We start from the raw sequence: 13,116 nt of genomic DNA, 5'->3' as shown, positions 1-13,116 counted from the left end.
GTTATCGAAGGCCGAGGAAGACGGTAGTGCTCTCGAAAAAAAACTAAGAGTGTGGAAAAAAAAACTACAAACGATCCAAAGAACAAAGTGCCCGAAAAGAACGTGACTGCTTCCGTGAACATTTTTTAAGTGTATTTTAAAATTAAGTTAATAAACAAAAACATAACTAAATATGATGGTGCTACAGCAACAACAACAGCATCTGTGGGATGCAACAGCAACAAAAACTACTACATCTCCGCAACAATCGCCAAACGTGGAAAGCTCGGCAACTAAAGATTGCAAGGAAAACGCACAAGCAGCCAACACATGTGAGTTTTTCAAGGATGAGACATTTAGACATCTACAAAGTAGTGAGCCTTTCCAGAAGTGTAATTCAAAATACATTAAAAATATTAAAATGATTTCTGACTTCCAATAATCATCGCAAAGTTTTATTCAACCACTTCCAAATGATTAAAATTCTAAAAAAAAGCAACCACATTTTATGGCCATGGTCCCAATACCTGTTCGAAAAACTTTTCACTTTCTCGAGCAATAAATTTTCCCGAAAAGGACTAAAAGAATAGAACCAGTCGAGCATGGACAAAGGGCACCGATGATGATTACACGCCCACACATTATCCCAGTCAGAGGGTCCAGATCGGACGCAAAGCAGAGTATTCAAAGAAGGCGCACACACAATTTCCCTATCAGATGGACGATTTCATGGCGTTTTGCAATAGATTTGATGCGATGTCCTGCTGCTGATGGTGTCGTTTTTGGGCAGCAGCTGTCCTTGAAGCGTCCTCACAGTGGGACGTGTGATCGGAGATTTTTTGTTTTCATTTGCATCCTGACTGTGTCCTTTTTACCTGTCCCTGCCCAAGACGTTGTCTTTTTTCGGGGGTATTTGCACGAAAACAAAGAAAAAAGATTCGTTTTTTCTCTACAGCCTTGCAGTTTCTTTTTTAAGACGAAAAAACGCTTGTGGCGTGGAAAATAGTTTTACCAAAAAGAAACCAAATTAGCCACAAAAGGTACATTTGTTTAATTAGTTTTAAGCCAAATATGAGGGTGAAAAAAGAGCCATACATTTTCATACATGCAGATCATCTAAACACCGAAAATCCCAATGATCCTTTGACTAATGCCACTTGCCATCCTGCCAACAAGTGCGGGAATGGCCCCAACTCCCCATAAGCTTCCCCACTCCCAGGGGGGGCAGCCATTACCCAACCACAAGGACAACGCCAGCCCAATGGCCAATGGCCAATGCGTAATCTGTATATTTATATTGTCCTGCACTCGGCATAATGCACAAGGATTCCCCAAGTCCGAGCCAGAGGTTCTTTCAGCAATATATTGTCGTAAAAATATGTTACTTTTTCCCGCTCGACCGTGCAAGGACTCTACTTTGCTTACGCCCCCGGGGAGCTATAAATTTAATATCTACTTTGCAAAACAAAAAACCAAATGGCACAAAAAAGGACTCGACTGGACACTAGTAGGAAAGGATGAAAGGTGGCGAAGATTTTCCCTCAAACATTGGTGCGATTTGGGATTTTGAAGTACAACTGGAAACAAATAGAAAACCAAAAAGGGACTTTTAAATTAAAAAATTATAAATGTTAGAGATTTTGTCAGTGCAGATACAATACAAGGCGCTAAAACTACTTTACGAATTATGGGCCCAGGGAATGGGTCCTTACAAAACTTTACAGCGCGAGCACTCAGCGCCCAGAATTGAAAGAAATTTTTGCATGTTATATGCGCCATACGTCCGAGTGTTATGTCCGAATGTCCTAATGGACATTTTACGGCCCAGACATGAAAAGAAAACACCCTGACGCTCTGCCCCCACTCCCATGGCCCTTCACAGACCTACTTGCCCCGTACATTTGTTTGGACTGGCACTATGTACGTGTCATTTGCATTTTAGTTTCCATCTTCTGTGTTTGTACATTATTGAAAATTCAAAAATTATTATTTTCTATTTGCAGTTATGCGACACATGTCCAACTCCCCCACACCACCCTCGCCGCTGCGCTCTCTGTCAGGTAAATATACCAAAACATAGCTAATCCTGGGGCAGCATTCAGCTGGCATGTCCTTTTCGTCCTGCTCCCGACTCGTGTCGGAACGTGGCTACTTTGTGGCTAAATTGATTACTCACACGAGCTGCATTGGCGAATAGACCACTTTTATAGTTTCCAGTTTATCCTTTTATTTTTTTTTACTTTTTGCAATATGCAATCGGCTACGCTGCATCCCCTAACAGCCCCGCAACCCCTCTTTCTCCGCTTCATAGCCTCATTGGGTTTACTTTTGGGTTCGGCATAGGTAGTAGCTAAGAAGTGTGGCTAAGGACCCGAGTTGGGTCTGATGTTGGTCATAAAGCATTGGGTTAGGGTCTACTATAATATTTATAGGTGCTGTTTAGCACGTGACTGAAGTGTGACTGAGCTAGGAAGGATATTAGCCCTGTGTTTGGTGACTTAAGAATTTAATTTGTGAACAATTATGACTTTTTAAAAGTTATTTTACTTTATCTATTATTATTATTTTATAAATCTTTAGTAAAATCTATTTTCCATTTTCTCTGTAAACTGCTTAATTTATTGCATTGTTCCATTGCTATTTATCAATTTTAATTTCCCCCGAACCATGGAGTACAAACCACCCACACTCACCCCCGAAAACAACCCCCAGTCGGAAACAAGCTTAAGCGGGAGATGATCCTTGCAAGACCCTATGCTCTTTTGACCTCCCCCCTCAGTTATCTGCCTGACCCCTAACACGACCCTCTTCTGTTCGCAAACAAACAGAAATAACAATTTGTCAAAATGTAAATTTCTGCAACGCCGCATTTAAATGATGGCTCTAGCAATTACGCAAGGACGCATATCCAGAGGACAACCCCTAACAGGCTGCGACTAATCTATGCAAAAACATGCAGGGAAGCCACCCCATTTGAATATAAACAAATGTGAGGCCCTAGCAGGGCGGCCGAGGCCGGGGATAGCAGTTGACAATTAAACAAACATTTTTATTGGCTTACACAAATTAGGTGAGTCGATCGTGGCAAGGGTGCCTAACCTTCGAGCCCACCTCTCCACTTTGTTATGCATATTCAAATGCTGTCAAAACATCCCGGGGGAACCCTTCCCTACCAATAAAAAGGGTTGACTTCCTCCGCCAAAAAACTCGAGTGCCGTCATATTAGCATTGCCCACAAAAAAGGACAAACTGTTGATCCGGCTCAACCCTGTTTAACATATCATTTGAATAGCGTCGAGGTGTGAAGCCCTCTAGAGAAGGGTTACCCTTCGCCACCTCATTTTTTAAGCACCACTTGTTGAGCAATCTCCCCTCGTTCGGTTCGGTTATTCAAATTGAAAGGATTTGGTTGCGTGAAGTTAATTGAAGGGTAATTTAAAAAAGGAAGCGAGAAAAGGATATATTATAATCGGCCGTTTTGATTGGGTGCTCCTTTTTTTGTGCCTTCGAAGGCGTTTTAAGGGGCGTTTCGTATATCCTACAACAAGTTCTCCTGTATATAAATGCTTTCGAAAAGTTAATTATATAGAATATATAACGAGGAAATACATTTGTTGAAGACATTAGTTTATTAATAAGACAAGCTCAAGTAATCTTCACATAGAACATAAAACTTTACTATAAACTGGGCATCTCAAATACCCAAAATATTAAATTTATTATAAATTTATTTGAGTCCCCATTATACCCATTCCCCATTATGCTATGCACTAAGCTCATAGTCCATAAAATTCATGGAATATCGCGATAAATCTCCCCAGCAGAGGACTCTCTCTCTCTATTGCCGATTGTATCTTTCCCATAAATTGAAACGCACTTTACACTCCCTGCCAGTACTGCCGGGGCGCAAACCAACCCCTAAAAAGTGCATCCAAATAAAGGAGTATAGTATATAGAATTTTCCAAATAAAGGCAACACTTCATTTGTCAGTGGAAACATTCACACATTGCCTTTGTGGCACGACGAAAACTTGCATTCAGCATCGTCCTTGTCAGCAGGACAACACATCTGCCCCGAGGACAGACGAAGCGGCATCACCTGGTTTTAGGTTTTGAAAATGTAGGTTCAAGGAGCGAGGATCCTGGATCGTGGAAGGCTCGCTGCAGGCGCATTCCCGGCACAATGGATCTCGGTTCTTGTTTGGGTTGTACTTGCTCCGGAGGCTTCTTGACTTGCCTTCTTTTTGCAGGATAACAATGCAGCTTGTAACCCTTTTTTGGCTCTCCTGATTCCCCACCCAATGGCAAGTTACAGTCGCTCCTAATCCGCGACTCGTGCATTCCGAATTGTAACGATTTTCAAATTCAAAACTGCCACGAGGGTTGCAAAACAGTTTTCAAAAGGGTGACAAATTTTAACTATGCCTAACCCTTGGCCAATTTTCATTTTTGGCTGGTTCCCAGTCGCTTCGCAATGGCTAATTTTATTGCGGCGCATTCAACTTTTCCGTTCTACATAATGGAAGTCATAAAAACAGCTGCCCACATGCAATTTGGGTGCAGTTCTAACGCCCGCATCGACCCCGTCTGCAATCAAACACAACACGGAATCGAATCCGCTTAAAGCTATAATATCCTTTTTTAATCGGTTTAGAGCGTTACACTATTTTGATCGTGTAGTTGTATTATCAGGGAGAACTTTAAACTCGAGACCTTCCAAACTTTATATCAAATTTCTAATGTCGGAAGTTTCCATCTCATAATTGTACTGCCTTCGAAACAATCATTTTCTTTAGAAAATTATGAAATCTGAGCCCGTGGCTCGCTTTGCTGCGCATTTATCAAAGACAAAGGACGAGGAGCTTCCTGTTTGGCCTCTGATGTATGGCTATTTTTCAATTATTATGCATGATTGAATTTTGAACAACCGTAGTGGGGGTGGCTGGACGGGGAAATTCAAAAAGGAGGTCTTGAAAGCCACAAAGGCAAACCCTTCCGCTTGAGCGTTTATCGAAGCTAACCGCAGGACCCAGACGTTGGACAGGACAGCGAAAAAGGATGGGCATTCAATTGGAAGATTGAATAAAATTTGCCTTGAAAGTCTATAAAGAATTTACCTCAAGACACTCTGCTGAGTAATACTCTTTCGTAACAAAATAAACGTTATACATTTCTGATCATACCGGTCCAATTGGATTAACAATACAGTTCAAATGTATTACTTTTTAGTAATAATTGTTTTGGCTAAAAATATCATACAAAAATCATAATAGATAATAGATTTCACCTCTAGGTCTTATTTCCATCCCTATTCTGCAACGCCTTAGTATACCCTACAAAATAGCTGAAGAATTATTGAAAAACTTACACAGTCTTTTGGTTAAAATCAAATTATGCGCCGCGTGCTCTGGCCAGCATGGCTACTTCAACTTCATTGAGTTGGAAAATTGAAAAGCAAACTACCCGTAATCATCTACTACATAAAATGTCTTCTCTGCTCTTCTTACAGACTGCGGCAAGAGTTTCGAGGAGGAGGAACTCGACTTGGCCGACAACTGCGACATGCCACAGAATCTAAGCAGCAAGCGCCAGGCCCGAGAGCTCGATCCGGAGCTGGAGAACGAGGTACTTGACTTGGCTCCACCGCCCAAGCGATTAGCGGAAGCCAAGCCGGAGATGAAAATAGAAGAGGAACCAGACACTATACCCACTCCAGCACTGCCCATGGGCTTCGCTCCGGAGGACATGCACCAGGCGTTGCAGCTGCAGTTGCACAGCTACATTGAGATGGTACGCCAGTTGGCACCAGAGGCTTTTCCCAATCCGAACCTGGCCACCCAGTTCCTATTGCAGAACTCGCTGCAGGCCTTGGCCCAGTTTCAGGCTCTCCAGCAGATGAAGCAGCAGCAACGAGAGGAGCCCCAGTTGTCCGCTTATTCCACCCCCGTGGCCAAGTCTCCGCTGAGAAGTCCGTCCTTAAGCCCCGTTCCACGGCTTAGCAAGTCCCAGCAGCAGCGAACGCCTCCGAACTCCATGAGTGCCAACAGCCTGGGCCTAAGTAGCGCCGTCATGACCCCCAACACTCCCAGCATGCAGCAGCTGCCGCAACAGCAACAGCAGAGCACCCCCAAGCCCCAGGCAGGACTCACTGTGGCCTCCGCCATGGCCAAGCTGGAGCAGTCGCCGGAGGAGACCACGGACCTGGAAGAACTGGAGCAGTTTGCCAAGACCTTCAAGCAGCGGCGGATCAAGCTGGGCTTCACACAGGGCGACGTAGGTCTGGCCATGGGAAAGCTGTATGGCAACGACTTCTCGCAAACCACAATCTCCCGCTTCGAGGCTCTGAATCTGAGCTTCAAGAACATGTGCAAGTTGAAGCCACTGCTCCAAAAGTGGCTGGAGGATGCGGACACCACGGTGGCCAAGTCCGGGGGAGGAGTCTTTAACATTAATACCATGACTAGCAGCTTGAGCAGTACCCCGGAAAGCATACTGGGGCGTAGACGCAAGAAGCGCACCTCCATCGAGACTACAGTGCGGACCACCTTGGAGAAGGCCTTCCTCATGAACTGCAAGCCCACGTCGGAGGAGATAAACCAGCTCTCGGAGCGCCTCAACATGGACAAGGAAGTGGTGAGGGTGTGGTTTTGCAATCGCCGGCAAAAGGAGAAGCGGATCAACCCCTCCCTGGATCTGGACAGTCCCACGGGCACACCTTTGAGCAGCCACGGCTTTGGTTATCCGCCCCAGGCTCTGAACATGTCCCACATGGAGGCAGGTTCCGGTTCTCTCTGCGGCAGCTCCATCAGCTCCGGAGAGTAAGGGGCGTCCGGCCTCATTAGATGGGAAAGACAATGGCCCAATTCTGTACATAGCTTGTTCTCCAAACTCTTCCACAACATTCCACACGTCTCTCCATATCAATGCAACACAACGTCATGGATGTATTTATGGATCCTAGGTGATAGTCAGTCGTATCAGAAAAAACCCCATTACGAATTTATGAGTACATATAGCTCTGCATACCCATTCGTATCTGTATGCCAGTAGAGTTCCTAGTTCTAACTAGACATTTATGTCCCCAATGCCATATGTGTATGTATGTATCTGTTGTGCCCACTATATCCTCTGAGCCACAAATTATTCTACTATATGTATCTAACATGTATTGTCCTAGATGTGTATGTGAACCGATGTTGTTATACGATGTCCAAATGTAAATTGATCTTAAACACACTTAGATCTAAGCATCCAAAAATTTCAATAAAATTTAATCCGAAAAATTTATTTATAAAAAAATTGAATGTGTTTAAATGATTGGTTTTTTGGGTGTATGCTTTGGTAAGAACTATTTTTGGTAGAAAAAGGACAGAAAAATATTCAAAGGATATCTAATATCAGTTATAAATTTAATTTTCATCAAATTTATTTTCATATTTTTTATTTGGTTTTAAATAAATTTAATTGGAAGGCACACATTTGGAATTGAGTTTTTGGAAGAAGTGTATTAAAATTTTTAAAACCTGAAAATGTTAAAAATTTTATAAATATGTTTAAGACATTAGTGCAATAAATATTATACAATTTATTTTTAAATAATGATAGTTTTTGATCTTATTATTCAATTAGCCTTGGTTTGAAGAATCTTTCCAGCCACGCGCCATTCGCATCCCACTCGAATCTCATTAACAGCTACAAAAATAAATATGTTTAGGTAACTGATTTCCTTGGCCCGCTTCTATAGCATTTGCCAGCCACGCGACAAAAGCAAACAAGGCCATTTTTTAATAAACTTCCTGGCAAACGCGGGCCAGGGAAAAAGGATGCCAAGGGTCCACCAGCAACCCCTTTTTCTCGTTTTTTGTTGCTTGTCGAGTGTGGATTTGTTGGATAAGAAATCACTTCATCTTTTTGGGCTCGGCGACAGTCAATATGGCAGCCCAGACAGAAACCCTTATTTGTATATCGAAGCAACCGTGTAAATCCTTTTGAGCAACCCCCAGCCCCGATCGTCCCGAGCGTCCCTTTACTCAGCCAAACTTTGCCGTGCTCTGATTCGTTTAGGAAGGACCTCTAAAAAATGGGTAAGAGGTGGGGCGAGGAAGGGGTTCATGCCATCAATTTACACATAGTTATGTCATATGGTCCTCGCTTCGGTGGTTGATTGTGTTTTGTAAACAGTGAAAGGTTCTGTGTTTCCTCAGTGGTATCCTTTTGACATCACTTAGGCGAGTCAAGCTTTAGATGGAGATATCTTGAGACAATATAGATAAATTAGTTGAAATTTAAAAGGGAAAACTAAAAGATCGGCCGGGATTTGATACTTTTATAAATAAAAAACAAGAAAGCAAAGCTAACTTCGGGCGGAGCCGAAGTTGATATACCCTTGCAGCTAAAACCGGATATATATCGCAAACATCGGATATAGTTGGCCGATCCTTATGATTACATCATAATAAAACCAATTAATTACAATAAAAAATCTAAAAAAAAGTCCCAAGCTTCTATCTTCAAAAATACGAAATTTAATATTTCTACCAAATACCATTTCCGATCGTTCAGTTATATGTCAGCTATAAGATATAGTCGGCCGATCCTTATGAAATTTGGCATGTCATATAATTTTGCCAAAAATAGCTCTCATATCAAATTTGAACTCTCTAACTCTAAAAACACCAAAGTTATACCATTTCCGATCAATCAGTTATATGGCAGCTATAGGATATAGTCGGCCGATCCGGGCCGTTCCGACTTATATACTGCGTGCAAAGGAAAGAAGGGTGTGTGCAAAGTTTCAAGTCGATAGCTTTAAAACTGAGAGACTAGTTTGCGTAGAAACAGACAGACGGACAGACGGACATGCTCATATCAACTCAGGAGGTGATCCTGATCAAGAATATATATACTTTATAGGGTCGGAGATGTCTCCTTCACTGCGTTGCACACTTTTGGACAAAATTATAATACCCTCTGGAAGGGTATAATGAAAAATGTTACGTGAAAGAAAAAACCAAGAATAGATAGTTAACTTTGGGCGGAACTAAGGGTATATAAGGTTCATATACCCTTGCAGTGTAAATCTGATATATGTATATTGAAAATGTCCGGTATAGTTGGCCGATCCTAATGAAAATTTTATCATGAAACAAATTTTTTGAACAAAAAATTTCTTCCACCCACAATTAACCAACCTTTGTAATTTAAACATAAAAGTTTAAACCTTAAAGGTATGGATTATCAGCAACAAAATTTGACATACTTATTACATAATTTTTTTTATAAACAAAAGTTTTCCAAAAAACTTTCCTGTACTGGCGCTATACAAATTCGAGATTTAATTAATAGTATACTCTCAATCTCTAGTAGTCTCTGAGAACCACGCGTTCATAAAGAGTCTGTTGATGCTGACCAAGAATATATATATACCTTATGAGGTGATTCCTTCTTTATGTTGCATATGTACATTCACACAACTATATACTCTAAGAGTACCGGGTATAAAAACTAGGCAATGCACATTGCACCAAACTCTTAAAAATTTTTTGAAACATGCTGATTTTTGGATCAAAAAATCTTTTTTTGAGAAAAACTACTTTAAGAAATACCCTTTAAAGTCAATAAGAAAATGATTCGAATCTGGGCTTCTCCTTGGTTCCACTCGTTGGAATATTCGTTTAAAATTTGAGGTTTTTTTACCGTTGGCAAAAGTCCAGCGCTGTGAATAAATTTTTAATTTTCCCAAAGTTAGACTTCGACTCGCATGCGTACTACCCTATTTAATTTGCAGGCCATTCGCCAGCACACTCGAACAAACATCAAACGGAGGCCAAATCGAAAGCCCATCGATGCCAGCACTCACCCATAATTGGCGAGCACTCGAATCTCGGCTTGGGGGACCTTTGAATGTTATCAGTCCCTTGCAGACGACGTATGTCAAAAAAAAAAACCAACCTGACGCAAAAAAGGAATGAAAATGGCTTTCAGCTATTTCGGGGTTCAACCCGCATTGACCATATTCAAAGTGCCCCGAGCCTGAACTGGCCAACTCAGGCCGATAAGCTGCCCGTGGCCCATTCAAAAGGAGATCTCCGGCCGAGATTTCATTCAGGCTTCATTTGATGATAGATTCCATTTTTTGACCAGGCAAACATTTACAGAATTTGCAAATTGAATTTCTTTCATAGAAACATTTAGTTCTATTTTTGCCTGCTTCATTTATAACAATTTAATGAAATTTTCGAATGCGTTTTCATAATATTGTCCCGACCTCCATGTCATTAATCACTCTTCACTTGGCAGCAGTAACGAAAATTAAGTTTCTTTTGTGCTTTTGCTTTTTTTTCTGTTTTTTTCTTTGAGTTGGATAGCATTAATAAAAGGAGCTAAGCTTTAATAAATTTAATTTTATGATAAATTTCTAGTTAATATTGTACTATTCTTAAGATAAATTAAAGGGTAGCATACGTTAGAAATTTCGCAAATTATATGACCAACATATGTTACATTTCTGCGTGACTGGTTGACAATTCGGTGCTCTGAATTTAAATTCCTTTGGTCCAAAAAACAGACACAAACCAAGGACAATCACCGTGTAGTTGGGAGGGGGAACCACCCTTTTTGTCTGAACTGGAGAGAACATAAGACTTGTTCAAACATTTCTCTAAAAACAACAACAACGAGAGAAAACACAATTGAATTACAATGAAAATATGAAATGAGCAAAAAGTATATGAAAAAATCGCATACACGAATTAAGCAAACAGGCGAAACAAAGGAAAATCCCCCGAAATGAAAAGTTTGAAAAGTGTGGGGCACTAGCTTGGCAAATAGCTTGGGAAAAAAGCGCAGATTCAATATTTGAACAAGAAAAAATTTGGACCGAGGATGGGGACGAGAATGAGGACGACAATGCCCCAAGACAGGCGAGTAAACATCCAGCAAAAAGTTGCAAAAATAGAACAAATATGTAAAAAGAAACCCATATAAATCAAGGATTGGCATTTCCTTTAAAGATAAAATAAAAGTTCAAATACTTTTAAACCTTTTTCTTACAAAAATGTATTTATTTAATTAAATATATTTTCCAAGGTTTTAACAAAATGATGGACCATGTATTTCCAAAAAAGTATATTAATCATGTAAAACATAAAGAAGTCTTAAATTCCTTAGAGGAAATGATTCAACGAAGTTATTTATTTAAAAACCTTTCCCTTAAGATTTAAAAAATTAAAACTTTTTATGCACATGTACCATAAACTGGGAAAATTTCTACATTTTCCACCCTTGAAAAAAAACAAACATGGAAACTTCAGCGCATAACAATGGCCGTTGGTGAAAACTTTAAAATGGAAAATTTGCATGCGTTACCCGGGAGGCATGAAACACCCTCTTCGTGACACAACCTAAGCCAATTAGAGGAAAGCTTTTTTAAGGCTCAAAAATCAAAGCCAATCGAGGGCTTTATCCGAAATCAACACCATCTCTGATGGGCAGCGAGAGATAGAAGGCCGGGGAAAGTGATCCCTTTGACATGTTTACACATTTAATTAACTTACACGCGCCGAAAGTTTCCGGCCACGAGAGATAGTCCCCGGCACCCATCCCCTGTAATCACACCCCAGCGTAAACGAAACCCGAACAAAATTCCCAAAATTGGGGCTAGGAAAACAAAAGGATAAAGACCCTTGGCCGACGCCTCCCTTTTTTGACAATTTGAAACCAGTTCAAGTGGTTTAATCATTTAACGCACATCATAAAAATCGCATCAAGTGATTTTTATTTACACACCCAGGACAAAAAAAGAGGGAAAGAATTCCCAAAAACAGGAGTGGGAGTGGCTCGCATTGGTGTCACGGGGATGAAAACCCTTTGAAACCCTATGTGGGGCCGAAAGTGGGGAAAATGGGCTTGCCCATTAGATAGCGTTAGTTGATAGTCTTAAAAGTTGGCGGGGTAAGGGGTAGTGATTTATCTCAGGATTGTACACTAATATTAAGGTTATTTATTCTTTAGTTGTATGGTATTATAAAAAGTTTATTTTAATTGACCTTTTAATAGCCATAAATTGTTTTATGAAAATCTACAAATGGCGATAAATATGAATATGAAGGCATTATAAACATCTCGGAAAAAGAATAGGTAGAACTAGCTCCTCCTTAAAAAAAAATTTTAAATATTTTTTATTAAACTTGGTTATTAACATTTTTTAAAGAATTTGTTTATAAAACTATTTTTAAAATTTTGCATTTTCAGGTTTTACCCTGTGCTAAAAAAACACGGGAAGGAAAGAACAGGACTGTAAGGGCTGTTTTCGAATTAACAAACCTTTCAAAAAATAATTTTGTAATTAAAAATGTCTTTTTTTTAACTATAACTTTACTAAAAATCTCCCGAATTGGGTGATTTAATTTCGAGAACATATGTATATATTGCAATTTCGAACAATTTGGCAACAAATTCTTTTAACTTTTAAAATAATTTAATAATTTAAATAATAATAATTCAATTAATAAGTTCAAATAATCATTTTGAAAATTGGTTCTTTTTATACCGAAAGACGGCAGACAGAAAGACGCCGTTTTTATACCCTGGCAGAGTATCATAATTTTCCTGACAGAGAGTATCATAAGGAGACATCTCCGACTCTATGAAGTATATATGTATATTCTTGATCAGGATCACCCGCTGAGTTGATACAAGCATGTCCGTCTGTCCGTCTGTCTTTTTCTACGAAAATTATTCTAGTCTTATTCTATTTCTTATTTCCTTTGCGCGCACTGAGATGCACAATTTTTTTTTTTGAAATATTTTTTGAAAACCATTTGTTTTTTTGGCTTCTTAATGGAGTTTTTATAAACGTTAGGTTATAATTAAACAATATAGAGCGAAATCGACCTCGAATTTAACAAACTTTAGAAAATTTTTAAGTAAGAATGATAAATTTGAGCATTTGACGCGGCAACAAAAATAGCACTATTTTTTTGAAAACATAAACAACTTTAAAAAAACTTGGAATCAACCAGAAATTTTTTAAATTATTATTTTATATTGTAATCTTTATCTAAAAAATGCATTAATAATTTGTTTTAAAGCCTTTGGCAGAAATGACAGCGTCACAATGTCTCGCTATTGAATTTA

General features: G+C 39.7%; 1 protein-coding gene across 5 annotated transcripts in view; it reads left to right on the top strand.

Moving 5' to 3' along the window:
• The window catches only part of pdm2 (POU domain protein 2), a 28,710-nt gene extending 21,457 nt beyond the window's left edge, over positions 1–7,253 (top strand). For 2 of the 5 annotated variants that reach the window (XM_017244403.2, XM_017244404.2), the window contains exons 4-5: positions 1,983–2,039; positions 5,489–7,253. In XM_017244403.2, the coding sequence (XP_017099892.2) occupies positions 1,983–2,039; positions 5,489–6,801 (1,370 nt within the window). In that variant the 3' untranslated portion in view covers positions 6,802–7,253. Of the gene's footprint in view, positions 1–55; positions 312–1,982; positions 2,040–5,488 lie in introns of those variants that run through there. The other 3 variants (XM_017244407.2, XM_017244408.3, XM_070277443.1) reach the window with 3 other exon arrangements.
• The last annotated feature ends 5,863 nt before the right edge of the window (positions 7,254–13,116 follow it).

This window comes from Drosophila bipectinata, chromosome 2L (assembly GCF_030179905.1).
Source record: "Drosophila bipectinata strain 14024-0381.07 chromosome 2L, DbipHiC1v2, whole genome shotgun sequence".
Taxonomy (NCBI): domain Eukaryota; kingdom Metazoa; phylum Arthropoda; class Insecta; order Diptera; family Drosophilidae; genus Drosophila; species Drosophila bipectinata.
The sequence above is the reverse complement of the archived record's forward strand: the minus strand, read 5'-3'. Positions and strand labels throughout refer to the sequence as shown.